At 48.4% G+C, this 18,506-nt stretch overlaps 7 protein-coding genes across 7 annotated transcripts; 4 read left to right on the top strand and 3 right to left on the bottom strand.

The window, feature by feature from the left end:
- Positions 1-381: 381 nt before the first annotated feature.
- N7532_004329 (ATP-dependent metallopeptidase FtsH/Yme1/Tma family protein) lies at positions 382-3,106 on the top strand (the record flags this gene model as incomplete). The annotated part of the gene is made up of 2 exons (XM_056616823.1): positions 382-2,260; positions 2,322-3,106. 2 exons carry the CDS (start codon positions 382-384, stop codon positions 3,104-3,106), a joined length of 2,664 nt encoding a protein of 887 aa, XP_056477180.1.
- A 664-nt stretch (positions 3,107-3,770) lies between these two features.
- N7532_004328 (DUF1295 domain protein) lies at positions 3,771-4,930 on the bottom strand (the record flags this gene model as incomplete). The annotated part of the gene is made up of 2 exons (XM_056616822.1): positions 3,771-4,493; positions 4,562-4,930. 2 exons carry the CDS (start codon positions 4,928-4,930, stop codon positions 3,771-3,773), a joined length of 1,092 nt encoding a protein of 363 aa, XP_056477179.1.
- A 305-nt stretch (positions 4,931-5,235) lies between these two features.
- N7532_004327 (DNA topoisomerase 3) lies at positions 5,236-7,446 on the top strand (the record flags this gene model as incomplete). The annotated part of the gene is made up of 7 exons (XM_056616821.1): positions 5,236-5,322; positions 5,373-5,573; positions 5,630-5,808; positions 5,861-6,030; positions 6,081-6,403; positions 6,464-6,600; positions 6,666-7,446. The coding sequence occupies 7 exons, from the start codon at positions 5,236-5,238 to the stop codon at positions 7,444-7,446; spliced, it is 1,878 nt and encodes a 625-aa protein (XP_056477178.1).
- A 200-nt stretch (positions 7,447-7,646) lies between these two features.
- On the bottom strand, positions 7,647-8,441 carry N7532_004326 (uncharacterized protein; the record flags this gene model as incomplete). Its single annotated transcript, XM_056616820.1, has 1 exon — positions 7,647-8,441. One exon carries the CDS (start codon positions 8,439-8,441, stop codon positions 7,647-7,649), a length of 795 nt encoding a protein of 264 aa, XP_056477177.1.
- A 5,293-nt stretch (positions 8,442-13,734) lies between these two features.
- On the top strand, positions 13,735-15,052 carry N7532_004325 (aldo/keto reductase). Its single transcript, XM_056616819.1, is given in 5 exon segments — positions 13,735-13,814; positions 13,913-14,063; positions 14,117-14,222; positions 14,237-14,475; positions 14,534-15,052. The coding sequence occupies 5 exon segments, from the start codon at positions 13,801-13,803 to the stop codon at positions 15,038-15,040; spliced, it is 1,017 nt and encodes a 338-aa protein (XP_056477176.1). The 5' UTR covers positions 13,735-13,800; the 3' UTR covers positions 15,041-15,052.
- Positions 15,053-15,353: 301 nt separating this feature from the next.
- N7532_004324 (uncharacterized protein) lies at positions 15,354-15,689 on the top strand (the record flags this gene model as incomplete). The annotated part of the gene is made up of 1 exon (XM_056616818.1): positions 15,354-15,689. One exon carries the CDS (start codon positions 15,354-15,356, stop codon positions 15,687-15,689), a length of 336 nt encoding a protein of 111 aa, XP_056477175.1.
- Positions 15,690-18,140: 2,451 nt separating this feature from the next.
- On the bottom strand, positions 18,141-18,431 carry N7532_004323 (uncharacterized protein; the record flags this gene model as incomplete). The annotated part of the gene is made up of 1 exon (XM_056616817.1): positions 18,141-18,431. The coding sequence occupies one exon, from the start codon at positions 18,429-18,431 to the stop codon at positions 18,141-18,143; it is 291 nt and encodes a 96-aa protein (XP_056477174.1).
- Between the last annotated feature and the right edge of the window lie 75 nt (positions 18,432-18,506).

Here is an 18,506-nt window from a genome sequence, read left to right as displayed (position 1 = left end):
ACTCTCTTATCTTCATTTTGGAAGTGATAGTCGCCAGCATAATAGTTCCAGACTGTGTTACAAGCATATATATGTCTAATTGCAAATAACGATATTGTCTCAAAAATCAATTCCACGCAAATTTCGTAGCCAAAAAAGGTGCCAGGTAAACTCCAGGATTAACACCGCTTAAGTCCACCCGCTTCGACCGGGTTCCGATGACTCAGCACTGGCTCGGAACCGCAAAAAAACCGATGCCGAAACTGGCCGCAGCTAGCGGCAGCTTCCCACCTCATCTCCAATTCCCTCCATGGATCGCGCGCCGTTGTCCATCGCAAACCAAACCGATTGATCACCCTTTCCCCCGCCTTCCTAGCCCTCTGGGCTCCCGATTCCTGGACCATGGCCACCTTCCTTCGGCGGCCAGGCAACCTTGCTCGATTCTCGAGGAGAGCCACAGAATGCGTCGGCCGTGCTGGGCCATCCTCCGTGCGACTCCCTCAATCGAAGCTTTCGTCCCTCATCACCTCTCACCGAGCCCGAACCTTCGCCACACAAGGCCCCGGTGGCCCGACTCCTCCGGATGACAAGTCCCGGAATTCCCAGTCCAGCGGGAATGGCCCCGAGAATGATGGTCGCAAGGATGAAGACCCGAACAAGTCCGAATCCAAGTTGACCGAGGCGGAGCAGAAACAGCTGGACGAATTCATCAAACACATCGAGTCCCGAGTTCCGCCCTCGCAGCATGAGTCTACCCAGCAGGTCCGAAAGCATTTTATGAAGAATGGGATTCCGTCGGAATTGAAGGACTTCATGGGCAATTACAAGAACGCATCTTTGATGGATTATCTCCGGATGGTGCGATGGCTTTTCAAGTACACCAACCAGCAAGCTGATAAGATGGCCGAAGAAGATGTGCGTCGTATGATGAACAAGACCCCGGAAGAGATTCAAAAGGAGAAGGAACAGCAGCAGGAGAAGCAGAAGCAGGAAGACGAGAAGCCGGAAGAACAGAAGAAGAAAGAGCAGGAGCAAAAGCAAAAGAAAGGAGATCAGCCTTTCCCTCCACCTGGCGGCAAGGTTTTTGAGTTTCGTTTCGATCCCGCGTCTTTCCTAGTCACCGCACTTGTCTCATATTACGTCTACCGAAGCTTCTTCCCCGGAGATAGCGGCGCTCGCGAGATCACCTGGCAGGAGTTCCGCTCAAACTACCTGGACAAAGGTCTTGTGGAGAAGTTGACCGTTCTGAACCGTAGCCGCGTCCGTGTTGATCTCAACCGCGAGGCCTCGGCTCAGGCGGACTCCAATGGCCAGCCTGTTTCTCACGTCTTGTTCAGCATTGGATCTGTCGAGAGCTTCGAAATGAAGCTCGAACAGGCCCAGTATGAACTTGGTATTCCTAACGGCGAGCGAATTCCCGTTGCTTATGTCGACGAAGTCCCCTGGGGTAGCGCTCTGCTGTCTTTTGCGCCTACTCTACTCCTGTTTGCTGGTATCTACTGGGTCTCACGCCGTGCCGGTGGTGGCGGCGGTGGCCAAAGCGGAATCTTTGGCATTGGCAAGAGTCGTGCCAAGAAGTTCAATCACGAGACGGATGTCAAGATTAAGTTCGCCGATGTCGCCGGTATGGACGAGGCAAAGGTGGAAATCATGGAATTCGTCAGTTTCTTGCAACAGCCCGAGCGGTTCCAGAAGCTCGGTGCTAAGATTCCCCGCGGTGCTATCCTGTCTGGTCCCCCTGGTACTGGTAAGACATTGCTTGCCAAGGCCACCGCTGGTGAATCCGGCGTGCCTTTCTACAGTGTCAGCGGCTCCGAATTCGTCGAGATGTTTGTTGGTGTTGGTCCCTCGCGTGTTCGCGACTTGTTCGCCAACGCTCGGAAGAACACCCCTTGTATCATATTCATTGATGAGATCGATGCCATTGGAAAGTCCCGCGCCAAGCAGAACTTCGGGGGTGGTAATGATGAGCGCGAGAGCACACTCAACCAAATCCTGACCGAGATGGATGGTTTCAACACTTCGGAGCAAGTCGTCGTTCTGGCTGGTACCAACCGACCCGATGTTCTCGACAAGGCCCTTATGCGCCCTGGCCGTTTCGACCGACACATTGGTATCGATCGTCCCACCATGGATGGCCGTAAGCAGATCTTCCGCGTTCACTTGAAGAAGATTGTCACCGATGAAAACATGGAATATCTTGAGGGAAGACTTGCTGCCCTGACTCCTGGTTTCGCTGGTGCTGATATTGCTAACTGCGTGAACGAGGCTGCTCTTGTTGGTAAGTCATGATTTTGTCTCCCTCGAGCGGGGGAAGTTTTGCTGATGTATTGTGTGTTTAGCTGCCCGTGAGAATGCCGACAAGGTCGTCATGAAGCACTTCGAGCAGGCAATTGAGCGTGTCATTGGCGGTCTGGAAAAGAAGTCCCTTGTACTGTCTCCCGAGGAGAAGCGAACTGTCGCTTACCACGAGGCCGGCCACGCCATCTGTGGTTGGTATTTCCGGTGGGCCGATCCGCTCCTCAAGGTCTCGATCATTCCCCGCGGACAGGGTGCACTGGGTTATGCCCAGTATCTTCCAGCCGGCGGTGACACATACCTGATGAGTACCAACCAGCTTATGGACCGCATGGCTATGACCTTGGGTGGCCGTGTCAGCGAGGAGCTCCACTTTGATACCGTTACTAGCGGTGCTAGCGACGATTTCAACAAGGTTACTCGCATGGCTACTGCTATGGTGACCAAGTTCGGTATGTCGAAGCTGCTCGGATACATCCACTACGAAGACGATGGCCAGCAGGTCCAGAAACCCTTCTCCGAGGACACCGCTCGCAACATTGATATTGAGGTCCGCCGCATCATCGACGAGGCCTACAAGCAGTGCCACACTCTTCTTACTGAGAAGAAGAGCGAGGTTGGCATCGTTGCCGAGGAGCTTCTGTCCAAGGAGGTTCTCGGCCGCGATGACTTGATTCGTCTTCTTGGCCCTCGCCCCTATCCCGAGTCTGGTGAATTCGCCAAGTACTTCGACGGCAAGGGCGGCGAGACCATTGCTCCACCGGAGCCTCCTCAGAACTTCGAGGAGACCGCCGGTAAGGATGGTCGGGATGAGACTCCCCTGCCTTGATGGGCTGTCCTATTTCAAGGTTGGTGGATTGCTTCATATTTGGTCTGCATTTCTGCGGCGGGCTTGTTTAGTCAATTTGCGTAGGGAGTCTGATATTACAATGGCCCCATGATTTCCCCCTCTTTTTGTACTTATGGATCTGCATCCCGTTTCCTATTTCCCTGTTCAACTTTTTTTACTTTCGAATCCCCCCTCAACGTCCTTATGTTGCCTGCCTACTCAAATATCTCTATTTTCCCGTTTAACTCGCAATCAAATGGGAAGGAAATGGCGGGCTTTGCGCTTCCAGACAGCGCTAGTATCTACTGCCAGAAATAAATTCATGTATTACTACATATCGAAAATCTAACCAAATCACTTGGACTTTCTGGCCTCTTGAATACCATGCGTTTGTGTATCTCACGAGCGCTCCCTGTAAAGATCGTCCCGGAGTGGTTGAGTGTAATGTGATGTATCCACGCAGTATCATAACTAACGAGAACAATTTTTCCATCTTAATGGTACTACGAATCAGTACGTGAAGATACCAACAATAAATCCCGGTGAATATTGAATCATTTGACAAAGACGAGAATTTATTCGCGTTAGATCAAATCTCACAAATGATGAAAGATCCACTGAAGGTTATACTGATTATACCCGTCGCAACATCATCCATATACAATTAGTTGCTCTTTTTGTCCTCGACCTCAGACGGAGCCGCTTTCCTGCCCTTCTTGATCTTCGCCGGGATCGGGGCCTCGGCAGACAGGCGGGGAAGGAACCTGCCAACGCGAGCCTGGTACTCGACATATTCAGGATACTTGCTGGCAGTGATTCCCTCGGTCAAAGGGGCGCTGCCCTGGAAGATCATCATGTATCCAAGGATACCGAGTCCAGTCCACTGAAAGTAGGTCTCGGTACGGAAGCAGACCCAAAGATACATGGTCAGCCAAACAGCCTGCTCAGCGGCAAAGTTTGGGTGGCGCGACCACGACCACAGGCCACTGACAACGAAGCCACGCTCCAGATCCTCGGGGGAGTATTGATCTTTGTTGGAGCCAGCGATGCGTGCGTTCTTCTGGTACTCCTGTTTGGCGGTTTGGAAGTTCCATTGCTGCTGGTCAGCAAAGGTCTCGATGATGATGAAGAAGAACGCAGCGCGGGAGAAGGCCAAATCCGGCAAGCCAAAGGTCTCGGCGCCCTGGCTGTTCGCGATGTTCACGAAAACATAGCTGGGGCAGGTGATGAGGAGGAGCAGGATCGACTGGGCGACGGCGATGAACAGAAAGTTGAAGATGGTAAACATGAAGACGTTGTTAACTTTGCTGCGCACGATTTGCCAGCGGTAATCTTCGGAGCCGATTTGGTAGCCGCCTTTGCGCCAATAGTTAAAGGTCAGACGAGCCTATTAGGATTAAAGTCGAGGTTAGACAGGGGACCTATAGCGCAGAGATATGAAAGATGGGCGCATACACTCCAGATTACACTGATGACGGCAATGGTGTCCAAAGTCTGAGTACGGATCCCGGCCAAACGGGCCCAAGCGGCGAAGTGCACGTTGTACACAGCGGGCAAGATACTCCAAAAGCGGTCGACTTGCGAATAGTTGCGGTTAATCTCAGCAGCCAAGAAGAAAATCGCAGCCAGAACACTCCCAAGCGCGACGGCGGATATCAAAGGGTTCGTCGCAAGATAGACGGCATTCAAGCGCTCCAGGTCGCGACCAGCTTCGCGCAAGCTGGCGGGGAGATACTGCAGCTGTGCTAGGTAAGGGAGCACAGTGAGTTTGAAGGAGGTACACTCCGACAGGGACTCAACATGGGGAAGCGGAAGTGAAGCCATTTCCCAATATTCGATATATAGACTCGGGGGATCGGAGGAACACAAGGAGGAACAGGTTGCTAGGTGCGGTTGCGCAGGTTTATGTTTGGATTACCTCATCGGGTTAAAGTCTTGGCACATCCATCCGCCAGGCAACAAGGCAGTAAGGCAGTAGGGCCGAAACAGCACAGCGCGTCGGGGTGGGCCCTCAGGCACCCAATCCTCGCGTCCCAAAGTATTTCCGGGCTGCTAGAAGAGGATCTATCCTGCAATTATCCTGTTGCACCTCATATGGCATCCGTCTGAACGTTTCCGCTGGGCCCGCCATGGCCAGAAAGATTCTCTGCGTGGCAGAGAAGCCTGCCATTGCGCGCGCCGTGGCTACGCACATGTCCGGCGGCTCTTTTCAAACAGTGAGTGTCTCGCATATCGCGATTGACAGGCAATTGACGAAGGTATACAGCATTCAGTTCGCGGAAACCAATACGTGAAGAACTATGAGTTCGAATTCAACTTCGGTGCCCCTTGGGGGAGTTGCTCCGTGACCATGACAAGTGTCATTGGCCATCTCACCGGCCTGGACTTCGAGCGCCAGTACAGGGGTTGGCAATCTTGTCCTCCTGGAGCCTTGTTTGAGGCTCCAGTAAAGGAAGAGGTGGATGAGGTATGTATACCTGTTTTTGGATTATATCATTAGTTAGGGTGCTAAATCTCCTGCAGAAGAAAATGCCAATTGCAGAAAACATTCGGAACCAAGCTCGGTATAGTAAAGCTCTCTTCATTTGGACCGATTGCGATCGAGAGGGAGAACATATCGGGACAGAGGTCCGTACCCAGGCAATGAGTGGCAATGCTCGTATCGAAGTCCGGCGGGCCAAGTTCAGCAACACGGAAAGAGCGTAAGTCGACATCTGAACCCGGCAAGATGACAATAACTGACATTCCTGTTAGCCATGTTCTTCGGGCTGCCAGAGAGCCGATTACGCTCGATGAGTTTCAGGCCAATGCCGTGGCGGCCAGAATCGAGCTTGATCTTCGAATTGGGGCTGCTTTTACCCGTTTGCAGACCCTTCAGCTTCAGCAAGTTGCTGAAATATTGAAAGAGAAGGTCATCAGCTATGGTACTATCCCTTCCTGGAATGCATTTTTTTTTTCGACTAACCACCCCTAGGATCATGCCAATTTCCCACCCTGGGCTTTGTGGTGGACAGGTATTTGAGGGTGCAGAACTTTAAGCCTGAAACATTCTGGGGCATCAAGGTTATGCTTCAGCGCGAGGGCATTAAAGTGAACTTCCTCTGGAGACGAGTGCACCTCTTCGATCGTGCAGCCGTGACAATGATGCTGGAGCGATGTCTATCAGCAAAGCAAGCAAAGGTCACGAAAGTGAACCAGAAGCCCAAGAGTAAATGGCGACCACTGCCCTTGACGACCGTGGACCTCCAGATGATGGGCAGTCGCTACCTTCGCATGGACAGTCAAAAGGTCATGAAGGTAAGTTGGTCCGTCCATACTCTTGTGACCAGATGCGAAATTGCTAATACTTTTAGTCAGGTTGCTGAAGCACTTTACACGAAAGGTTTCATCAGCTACCCACGTACGGAGACTGATCAATTTGACAAGGCAATCGACCTGAAGAAACTTGTTGAGAAACAATACCCCGATGGGCGATGGGGTCAATATGCCCGAGAGTAAGTCATGCGGCGCATCGAACCGCACATGTAATTTGGAAAGTGACTAACAATGTTTCACTTAGACTCCTCGATGGAAAATTCAGGACCCCTAGATCAGGGCGTCACAACGATCAAGCCCACCCCCCGATCCATCCTGTCAGCTGGGTGAACCCATCGCAACTGAATAGCGACGAGAAAAAGGTCTATGAATTCGTGGCTCGTCGATTCCTTGCTTGTTGCTCCGAAGACGCAAAGGGTCAGGGTACTGATATCGAAATTCAATATGGAGAAGAGATGTTTCATGCCAGTGGCCTGATTGTGTTGGAGAGAAACTATCTCGATGTCTACGTTTACGATAAATGGGAAAGCAGCCAGAATCTACCCAACTTCGAGAAAGGAGAGAGGTTTGAGCCCACAGAAGCAAATATCTTCGAGGGCAAGACTACCGCCCCGGGTTATCTGACAGAACCCGAGCTGATCGGTCTCATGGATGCGAACGGAATCGGCACCGATGCGACAATGGCCGAGCATATTGCCAAGATCAAAGAACGTGAATACGTGGTCGTGAACGAACGAGGCTCCGGCCGCAGCAAGGTCTCCGAGCTCATTCCAACGAAGCTAGGCACCGCGCTTGTGGAAGGGTATGATAATGTGGTAGCAGACCTTCCAAACAGCATTTCGCTAAGCAAACCTTTTCTGCGAAAGGAAATGGAGTTGAGGATGCTTGAAATCTGTGCCGGCTCCAAGACCCGACAAGAAGTGGTACAACAAAGCTTGGACATGTATCGCGAGGTTTTCATTCATACCCAGCGGCGCATCGCAATGCTCAAAACTGCCTGTCGTAAATATCTTGTCCCAGAATAGTTCGCAGGACTATTGGGGCTTTTCATTTTGTTTCGGGGGATCCGAAAAGCTTGTACTGATATGAGAAATGAATAATGTATCAAGACCTCAGTAATAGGAATTCTACTTCCTCTCTTATGCGTATGTGTGCTTCAAATTGAAGGACCAACAGAGATAAACCGAAACCATCATAGCGCAATAATCCCCACACGGCTATGAAGCTATAGCCTACTTCCGTTGGTGTTCTCGACACCAGCCTCTTCTACGTCATGACAGTCACTCTTCATGTTGTGGGTCGGTCTGCTGTGCATCGCAGCCTGGAATTCCTCTAGGCTGGTGTCGACCCTCTGCTGGAGAAGCTGGACTAGCTTCTCTACCGCTCCCAAGCGACGGTTGTTTAGACTGAGCTCGTAGCCCAACCCTGCTGACGCTTGGCTGATGGCGAGAGGGATTTCGGTCTCCACAAGCGAGCGGAACATCGCACGGATGAATTCTTGCTGACTCCGAAGAAGTTCTTGTTGGGTCCTCTCGATCTGAAGGGTCAGGTGAAAAACCTGGTTCCGGCCTTCGGCTCGTTCCATGAACAGTTTGACCAGCATGGAAAAGTTCCCCAGCATGAGGAATAAGAAGGCATTCTGGTACCACTCGGGGTATCCTGCGACTTCTTTTTGGGTCGCAGTGGCCGGGGCTCGTAGAGGGATCGGGATGATCGGGGGGATAGGGGTGATCGTTGGAAAGATGCTCGCAGCAGGCGGCTGTACGGGGACGGTGTCGTTACTTTTCAGTGTTGTAGTGCCATCGATGATGGGCGTAGAGGACAGGCTGATGATGCCGTAGTCAGCTGTGCTAGACGGAATCAGCTGGTGAAGAACATAGGCTGAGTTGGCTAGCTGAACGCCGGCTAGCGTGCGCTGGGTCCAAGGACGAGCGGTTTGGATGGCAGTGAAGGGGATTTCACCGTAGAATCCCCAGAAGGTCGAAACAAGAAAGATGATGGCGGGAAGGTAGGTGTGCATGTTGTGGGTGGTCAAATAGCTGGGATTTTGTTGGAGAGTAGGAGGCTATCCAGAAGGTTGAAAAACAACACCGTCTCGAATACTTCTCTTATACCTAGGGGTTATAACCATTTCTTTCATTCGATCACTGACCCTTTGACCTGATTCGAAAATGTGTCCAATTGTAATTGTTTGCCCCTCTTATTTACACAGCGCTTTCCTGGCACGAATAATTCTCATATCATAATGCTCATGACTGCTATGATAGCAGTTGATACTCTTATTTCATTCACTCGGTGTTTGTCTCTGAGATTCCAAGTAAACAAAGTCTACTTTTCAAAATGCCATAGTGCTTGATTCTTGACCAGTGCGGTGGATTGACTTCAAGAGTCATGGCCCAGGATTTGCTGTGGGGCTCTGGCTAACTGCACGTTTTCTCTGCAGTAGAACTACGCACTCATTGAATATTTCACATCCGAGCTTAAAGAGATAATCTGTCGGTATCAGTGGAGAATCAGTATTGTAAGGAATGGTCAGATTGTATCATTGTAACTTAGCCAAGAGACTTAGTCATGCTCGGTCGCATACAAATTTGTGAGAACGAACATAACCAATGCAAAAGACAAGGTATCTATGATTTGTCCAGGTGATTGGGTCTAAAGCTGTACCGACAGTTCCCGCTCGGCACACACAACGTTTTATATCGCAATAATATCAACCACAACGCAGTCCTGTCCGTTTTCAACAGGGTGGATCCCTACTGTCCAGGTTGGATCGAAGTCAGATTCACCACCTACACACAGAGATTCTTTCTCGAATCCTCTTTTGAAACTTCGCTATATCTATTACGGTTAATCTACCCGAACCCCTTTCTTGTCAGTATTCCAGTACGGTTGTAAATGACAGCGTAAAAATAGCATCCGTAATAGGCTTGTATTGTCTCGAAGACTTCTATTGTGTAGAACGTTGATCCTGCAAACAAGGCAAACATAAGGGGAATCCGCCTCGTCAGTGTGTTTATCTGGCCACAATTCAAATTCGCTCCCTCTACCAACTACTCATCCTCCACAGGAGTGACCACTGTGAAAGAGCGACGTGTATAGAGACAACACTGGTTTGGTGAATGCTTCCCCATGCGTTGTGTAACAATGCTGGCCTTCTGATTGGGGGCCAGTACCCGCCAGACTGCGTGTCCGATATCGTGCTGACGTTAGAACCGTTAGAACCGTTAGTTAGAACAGCGACGATGACTGTTGACTTGTATTACAACGGTAATGATCTTCGATCCTCCTGTGAGCTGGAAGCGTCGGACCAGGATTCGCAATATGCCCCCACTCCAGGATACTTCGGTTACACACCTGAGCCGCGATGCGGGCTTAGTCCTTCCCCAGGCTATTACACCCAGAACGGTCTCGCAGAGTTATGTATGACAATCAGCTTACTTCGGATACTAATGATGAACAAGATCCGGTATAAGCCGGATCTGGGGCACACCACCGATTACATTCATTGAGGGCGTTTCGTGACCATTTTGTGGGATTAATTACATATTTACTATGGCAGCACACCGTATCGCCTTTCTCTTCTTACGGTTGGACGCGGGATTAGGACGGTTCTGATTCCTGATGGAGGGACGCCTACATGGTTATTTATGTTCGAAAGTGTGAAATGAATTAGGTTAATATAATCTTGAATTGAATTGAATTAAATTGTCACGTAGATAATATGTCACGTTTGGCGACTGTGACGCGAACAGCGCGCTGCGAAAGTCCACCCGAACGCCCGCTCATGGACCTATACCAATGGAACAGAATACCGGACAAGATGAAAGTCTACGATCCGTTGATGACTTACGCCCGCGGTAATGACTCAATCAGCGAAGAAGCCTAACCTGCATGATGACCTTTCTTCAAGACAGATGGGATTGCATCGGTGTCAAGGTTCTCTAAGCGATTACGATTGAATATAATGTTTTCCGAGAAGTCCCTTGATTACCTAGAGTGTCGTTCGGGGGCCGCGCTATCAAAGGAACCGCATATTCCTCCTCCCTAATATTCCACTGAAATAAAGAAAGTCTTAGCTTGGCAGAGATCTTCAACCATGATCTATAGATTAGAGTCATCCAGGATGGGTCTAAAGGAAGTGCGATACCAGCGGCCCGCCTCAAATCTTTTACTAGTTATGACATTAGATATCCTCATGTGACTGCTGCATTACCAAATTGAATTGACTTTTCCATTCGTATGACGTTGGGTCAGGCTCATTGCACCGTATCAGACTTGCTGCTTACAAGATAGTCACGAGTAGATCCATGGTGCCCCTTCGTTAGCCCGTTAGGATCCGGGAGTCTGTAGGAGATACTAGTACCATATGTTGAGGGTTTAAACCAATAAAGGCAACATAAATCATGATACCGAGCAGCAAAGTCAAACCCTGAAAGCGCAATATACTGGAAAACCTCTGACGCCCAAAGAAATCGTTCCCAATCCCTAGTTTGACTGAATACTCGTGTTGCCTGAATTGCTGGAAAGATGCAATAGAAGAGAGCCCATAAATTCAGGCCCTCTTGCCCACAGTACGGAAGACATCTGACTGCCTTGCTGATGTTGAATGCGGAAAGTTGATGTGCCACATGCCGGGGAGATTGACCGTCAACGCGCAAAAATTTTGGCATGTCATCAGACTCTGTTAGAGCATAAGCCTGGTAGATAATTGGATAGAGAAGAGATAGAGAGGTCCAAAGAAAAATGTGCAAGTTGGCTTCGCCAACCGAAAGGAATCTGTAGGCAGGACCAAATAGGTCATCTGTGGCAGGAAGTCCTGTTTTGATTTCTCCACAGTTATATGTAGGAGGATCTTCGTAGGTGCCATTTCCACTGATCTCGGTATAGAATTTCAGATGACGCCTTTCCAATGCCAGACAATCATCTAGCAGCGATTGACGGGCTTGATGATCAAGAGATTCATCAGCGCTATCAACAGCAGCAGCAAGACATGACATGTCTGTAAGGAGCTGGATCAATTCGTATAGCAATCCTTCACCGGGCTCTCTGAGCCACTGGACTATTGGCTCGGAGAGACGCATAAGTCTTGAGAGAAGCTAGATGCACTTATAATCAGGCTATCTGTATATCAGAGATATACTAATTTGCGAAAGGATTCTCTTACCACTCTAAACTTTTGATGTTGACCATAGATTATAGCTATGATAGGAGAGTCGCCCTTTTTAGGGTGGTATAGTCTCATAATTGCGCTCAGTCCGTCTATATGTGCGTGTAGTTTATCAAGCGAGTCCGGACAGTAATGGGTCTGTATCTTCGTAAGTGAACTTTGCATTCATTGGACAGTCCAGTATTTCTCACCTCAATCTGCTCAAAGAGTGCGCATGTATAAATAAGATCAGGACTATAATGCTTGCGACTAAGTGTCTTTGACATTTCACGGATTGCCTCATTGTAAAGCCCAACCCCATATCGTAGAACAGGCTTATCTCTGTGAAGCTTGCCAAGGAAGATGCATGAAAGTGCAGAAGTGGCTTTTTGGAGCATCAGGCTCTTTTGAGGCAGCATATAGATGGCCGATATAATAGGATATGACAAATTCACCACACAGGTTGGTTTAACCTTGCGGGGGAAATAATAATCAAGATAAGAAGAAAAGACTTGGTTGCCGACCATTGTGCCAGAGGGAACGGCCTGCAATAAGGCTGGTCGTCGTATTTCATCTTGGGATTGGGCTGACAGAGAGCTGTGACCAGGCTGATTTATCTTCATTATCTTGACCTGCTTGGTACGTTGTATAGTTTGCTTGGTCTGGTCGCGAAAGATGAGTTCCCATTTGTCTCTGTATCCAGGACATTCCTGGCGCAAGCGGACACACTGTCCACAATGAGGACGCTTCTTATCGCACTATTTGAAGTTAGAAATGATACAGAATTATCCTTGTTGATGCGACGCAAGCGAGAGAACCTGTCAAAATTCACACATACCCGTCGTTTCACGGCTCGGCAATTTGCGCAGCTTGTGGAAGGTTTTCTAAAAGTAGTGGAATTCATAATCCTTGGAAGTTCTTTTCCGAGCTTCATGTGCGTGTGCGTAGGTAGCACTAGGAAATGGATGCGGAAGAGTGTGTGTATTGTATGTAGTGTAGGTGTGCGATCTAGGAGGGGGAGGTCATATGATAAGTCACGTGGCTGACCAACTACCAACAGGTAGACTTCGGCATATCCTCTCCATTGGATATTGGGTCCTATACCATATCCGCAAATTGAGGATAATGGATATTACTTCAATACCATATCCTCAATGAGGATATCCATGGATATCCGCGAGGATATGAGGATATTTTGCGGATATCCCCACTAGCATAACTCTCGCTTAATTAACTACTTGCAGGTAGTTATTGTTAGTTAGTTATACAGCTTATTAATTTGTTTTTCAGAACAAAAGATACACATGTTCGGTCTTGACCGTACTAGCGACCTTGATTATCCTATTCCTCAATGAAATATTGAGAAATAGTCTTGTATTAAGTAACATTTATCGCCTTATTACTGCTTGCAGCATCAATATTGTTTTTGAAAGTGCATTGGAGGATATGGGTGATTAGGGGTCGTTCCATGGTACTTGACCATGAAAATATATATTTATGCACAAGATACATAAATTACAGTGTATTTTAAAGTAACGTTGCAATGCAATCATCTAAATTATTCAAACTAGGATATGTTATTTTCGATACTAAAAAAGCCTATACCCCAATATTTAAGTAAAAATAGGTTATGGTTGTTGAGATATGAAGTGGTAATTTATTGCATTTACTATGTGTTTTGGGGTGGGCGGCTCGCCCGTGGATTACGTTAGTTGTATTTGACCACTTCCTCAGTTCGTCAGAAACTAATCAATTCTATAGACTCAACTTGAAAGAATCGACTCGGATCTTCAGATAGAGCCAGACCTCAGCCCAAGTATGAGACAGATCGCGGATTCGTTAGCCTTTAACTCCGCTATAATTTGGAGCTGCCTTCGATTAACTCCGTTGCGGAACATGTAATCGGCAGTGTTGCTATGACGAAGTGGGCTAACAATGAGCTTAACTGGTAGATCAAGACTCCTCATTCGCTGCACCTGTGCAGGTTGTTCGAGAGATAATCCAGTATGACTGGTCGTTCGGACTTACATCAGTTAACTCCGTCCTAGGCGTGTCAGGCTTGCCATCGGTAACTCCAAGTGAAATTATTGTGGGATAAGAATAAAGAGGTTTCTCGCCCTCACCTTCAACCTGCAGTTTTCTTTCATCTACGTGTTTCATGACCCTTGAAGCTTCCTAAGTCACAAGTCTACCACAATTCTCGCTGACCAGTACTACAATCTCCGGACAAATGGAATACGCACGGTAAGGTTCTCCGCATCCACCTTGGTAGCATTGACCCAAGTGCCTTTCAAAGATTGTTAAAGATTCAATTGCTGACCTGCGATGACAATATGACACAGGCTGGGGGATTCGGGCCTCAAGGTCTCAAAGGTGATACTGGGTACCATGGGATACGGCGCCCCAGAATGGCAGGGCTGGGTGCTGAATGAAGAAGAATCTCTTCCACTTATTGAACACGCCTACAAGAAAGGCATCAGAACCTGGGATACTGTAAGAAGAGAAATGCGGGAGCAAATACGCGAGTTCTAACCGATTTTTACCAGGCCGATATGTACTCCTATGGCAAATCCGAAGAAATCGTGGGAAAGGCTCTAAAGAAATACAACATCCCCCGTTCCCGAGTGGTAATTTTGACCAAATGTTTCTTTGGTGTGGACGATCAGGGGAACTTTCCCCCCTCCTCTCGACCGGGAGACAGAACGCGGGTGACTTCTTGAACCGCGTCGGTCTTTCTCGCAGACACATCTTGGAGGCCGTTGATGCCAGTGTTGAGCGACTGGGAACTTATATTGACGTGCTTCAAATCCACCGACTTGATCGTGAGACACCACGCGAGGAGATCATGAGGGCACTGAATGACGTAGTTGAGAGCGGCAAGGTTCGATACATCGGCGCTAGTTCGGTATGCTTTACCCTCAACAATCTGAACAAGCAAGCACTAATACCTTTCTTTCTTGTAGATGGCCGCTTGGGAATTCCAGACCCTACAAAACATTGCCATTCGCAATGGCTGGCACAAGTTTATCTCCATGCAGAACTACCACAATCTCATTGCCCGTGAAGAGGAGCGTGAAATGATCCCTTACTGCCTTGACAGCGGCGTATCTCTTATCCCTTGGTCTCCTGTCGCACGTGGAGCCCTCACCAGACCTTGGGCTTCTCGCTCTACCTTGCGCGAAAACACTGATGTTGGGCTAAGTATTTTCGTTCGTGCCCACGAGTCCGAGTCCGACAAAGCTATTATTGACCGCGTGGAAGAATTGGCTGGCAAGAAGGGAATCAGCATGGCACAAGTTGCAATCGCATGGTCACTGAGTCACCCCAGCGAGTACCCTATCGTCGGGCTGAACACTAAGGATCGCATCGATGAGGCTGTTGCGAGTGTCCAGGTCAAGCTGACGCCGGAAGAGATTCAGTACCTTGAAGAACCTTATGTCCCTAAGGCTATCCATCCAGGGGAACGATAAATTTGTGACGAGTAAAGCCATACGACCGTGATGCGAATTTGCTCGTATGCCAAATAGCTTACTGGAAATGATCATATCTCATTCGAGGCTCTGGATTCATGATAAGTTCGACCGGCTTATCTACTGCAATGCTTAAATTGAGCATGGTACATGTACAGTTATTATGGCCTAGATCTTCCTTGCTAAGAAAAACTTCTCATATCGCGCAAAACAATTAATTAAATGGCATTCAAAGACATTTGAAATCTTAGGAAACCTTATCCATATGGCTCCTCTTTCGACCTGTGAACGAATGTCCGGTTCAAGTCTTGCGATGCATCGACGGGTGTTGGAAGCACGAGAGAAGGTGCTTGGACGCGAGCATCCCGACACCCTCACCAGTTTCAGTAACCTTGGCAATGTGCTTGGCAGCCAAGGGAAAAATGCAGAGGCGGATATGATGCATCGACGAGACCTGGAAGTGAGTGAGCAAGTGCTTGGACGTGAGCATCCTGATACGCTCAGCAGTGTCAGTAAGCTTGGCAATGTGCTCTTCATCCAAGGGAAGTATGAAGAGGCAAAAACCATGTATCAACAGGTACTAGAAGGATATACAGAAGTGCTTGGACGTGAACATCCCGAAGCAATGCCCAGTCTCGATATTCTTTAGACTTACTGGATCAACACGGGAAACGTGAAGTGGCTTCATAATCCCACACCTGTATCCATAGCATTTAGTGTAAAGGTAGCATACATAGAGATATAATATCTACACTTGGTGATTTTTCTTGCAGCACTGTGTACGCTCATACTGTAGTTTGATACGGTTCCGAAGTACTTCTACTAGAGTTATGTTTCCTTAAAGCAGGCCATCTCCGACTTGCGGACAGGGTTGTGGGGCGGCTGTCCCATTTATGTAGCGGCGGTAGTATTTTTCATACATCCAGTTACATGGCTGTTCCCTTCCCGTGTATTCGCCCTCGGTAGTTTTGTTTTATGTACCTCTCTGCTGCCAAGAATTCCACCAAAATTGTTATGTTCTTAGGTCACATAATTGTGATGATATAGAAATCAATATAGGTAACTAGGTAAGCGAAATGATACAATATTGTCTTTCCTATCCATCTCAGACTTTTTTGTGGATGATCTTGGCGTCACGGTAGTAACAGGGGATTTTCTAGTAGTGTGTGTCGTCCTGTAATCCGCCACTCTAATACTTTGTAATTTCGTTTGAAAAGAGTTACCGCATAAGGAATCAAATAATTATTGTTTTTGCTGCTCTCAGGCAATATTCAATTTGTGGATTGAGGGTGACGGTGCTCGAATGTGCAGGTACCTGGTGGGCGTTTCATCACACAGGGCATTTCATGTCACAGGGATGGGGGTTAGCTACTTTGGTCAGCCATGAATATCCAGCGATCTGAGTTGGTTCGGAGGCGTGTTACCTTAGACATTATCAAAGCAACCTCCTGCTCATTGGGAAAGAGATTGGGGCAATTCATGAGCTGCTCGAAGGCAATGGGTACCATTTCAAATAACCCATACGTGAATTTCTCATCCAGGTATATTTCCCGAGGCAAAAGAATGTTGGGGTGTTGATAGAGTCAAAAATGGGAAATCAATTCGTCAGTACTACTCTTCCAAATAACAATAACAAGAATGATGCCACCATGCTCTGGATGACACGTCCTAGCTTGACTATTCGGCATATGCGTGTCATGACTCGTGTACACCAAAGCGACATATTCAAGAACACGTTGCATGACTGCCCTGTACTTGCATGCATGAACAGCATATTAGTCTTTCCCCTCATCATGGGACTCGGTCTGTTGTCTTCGAAACTGCTGCATACAGGACGAACGCCGCAAGATAATCATGAATATATAAAAATTCCCCTTCCCTGGCACAAATTTGGGGCAGCTTAGTTTCCCAGGCGTCCCGGATACCCTCGAAGAATGTATCAAAACTATCCTTTGTCATGTCTCAGATCAATTCATCAACCTTGAATTCAGGCAAGCATGGTGCCCTGCCTTTGGTCAATAGTGACAGCCTAGAAGGTTTTATAAAATTCGTCAGTATACTGGCGTCAAGCCCTGAATCTCAGTTTGCATCTGCCGTGCTTGGCGAGATCACCCAACAACGTGAACAGATTCATTCTCAAGATGGAAAGTTATAGAGACTTCAAGAGAAGATTCTTGATATCAAGCAGACAAAGAGAACTACTATCGAAGATATGTTTTCTGCCACCACGAACGGCTAAATCGGCGTCAAAAGCAGCCGTTTCTGGTTTCCCATTCACCGCCTCATCCTTATGTATAGTATAATATACTGCACCTGTGATTGATATAGAAGTTAGCCAGTTTTTGTATGTCAAGGGAGTTCTATGTGCTATTTTGCCCGTCCATTTCAATATGCCAAGACATAGGATTATATTTCCTGACAAGATCTATACCAATACTAGCCGACTAGTCAAAAGAAGGAAGTAACCAGTTGGTATTGAATGCATTATAGGCAATCCTCTTCATTTCAAGGCCTATTCATAAATGCAATAACGTACTCTACTATACACACTAGGCATTGAATGTATCTAATGTGTCCTCGAAGGTGAAACGAAAACTAAACAAAGCTCTCATGAAGAAGGTATTCTTAGCCCGTTATTGTGGCGCCGTGTTGAGCTATCCTTTTGTCTTCGATGCTTCCGATAGCGAGTTGAAATAAACCTTGCTGTAAGGCTCGGTTGGGGCGGGAGGCCTTGTTCGGGACAATCCCGCAAGCCACAGGACGCCTTGGGGTGCTTAGCACGTTGGAGGCGTCAGCCGACTCCGTCAGTGGCGGCGATCTCTCGACAACGCGGCAGGGGACAAAAGCCAGGTTGTGAATAGATCTGACTCGAAATGCCCCAGAGCGAAAGAAGAAGACCCGGCGTGGTCGGCCTTCTGGTCGAATCCGACTGTCGCAGCCCCGAGCCGTGACGTAATCGAGATGGGTAGCGGCCCATCCGGCGGCGATCGATTCCTGGAAGGCTTCGTATTGCTTGCCATTGCTTACTTCGACTAGTGCGTCCGGGCCAACCGTCGTCGCGCAACATCTCCAGGATGGCTGCTCCACCGGCTAGTCAGTGTCATCTAGTGTCATTGGCGTTGATTCGCGTGATGGTCCACTCAGCCCGTCCATCTAGCGACCCACCCCCATAGGCTTCTCTCCCCGCATCGACGATCACTCGTGCCCACAGGGCTCCGATACAGGCGGCCAGCAGGGAAGTGAACGCCCGCGGAGTCATGCCGGGCGTCGTGACATGGTTCTGGCAGGCTCGTCTTCCATTTGCGGCCCATGCCGCAATGGACAAACCTGGCACCTGGGGAGATAGAGTAAAAGATCCTAGTTTGATTTGGCAGATGTCAGCGACGTCCATAGCGCGTCAGTTCCTGTCCGAAGGCTGAAGAGGAGTGGAAACTCCTCAATACATAAAGCAAACGGGGCCGCACAC

Source organism: Penicillium argentinense (assembly GCF_028826775.1).
Source record: "Penicillium argentinense strain IBT 30761 chromosome Unknown utg000004l_segment0_segment0, whole genome shotgun sequence".
Lineage (NCBI taxonomy): Eukaryota > Fungi > Ascomycota > Eurotiomycetes > Eurotiales > Aspergillaceae > Penicillium > Penicillium argentinense.
Note: the sequence above shows the minus strand (reverse complement) of the source record. Positions and strands in the feature narration are given on the sequence as shown.

Excerpts from the sequence above, each read along its gene's own strand:
- N7532_004325 (XM_056616819.1), top strand. Across the intron at positions 14,064-14,116 it reads GCATCAGAACCTGGGATACT|GCCGATATGTACTCCTATGG; the intron begins GTAAGAAGAGAA and ends GATTTTTACCAG. Across the intron at positions 14,476-14,533 it reads GATACATCGGCGCTAGTTCG|ATGGCCGCTTGGGAATTCCA; the intron begins GTATGCTTTACC and ends TCTTTCTTGTAG.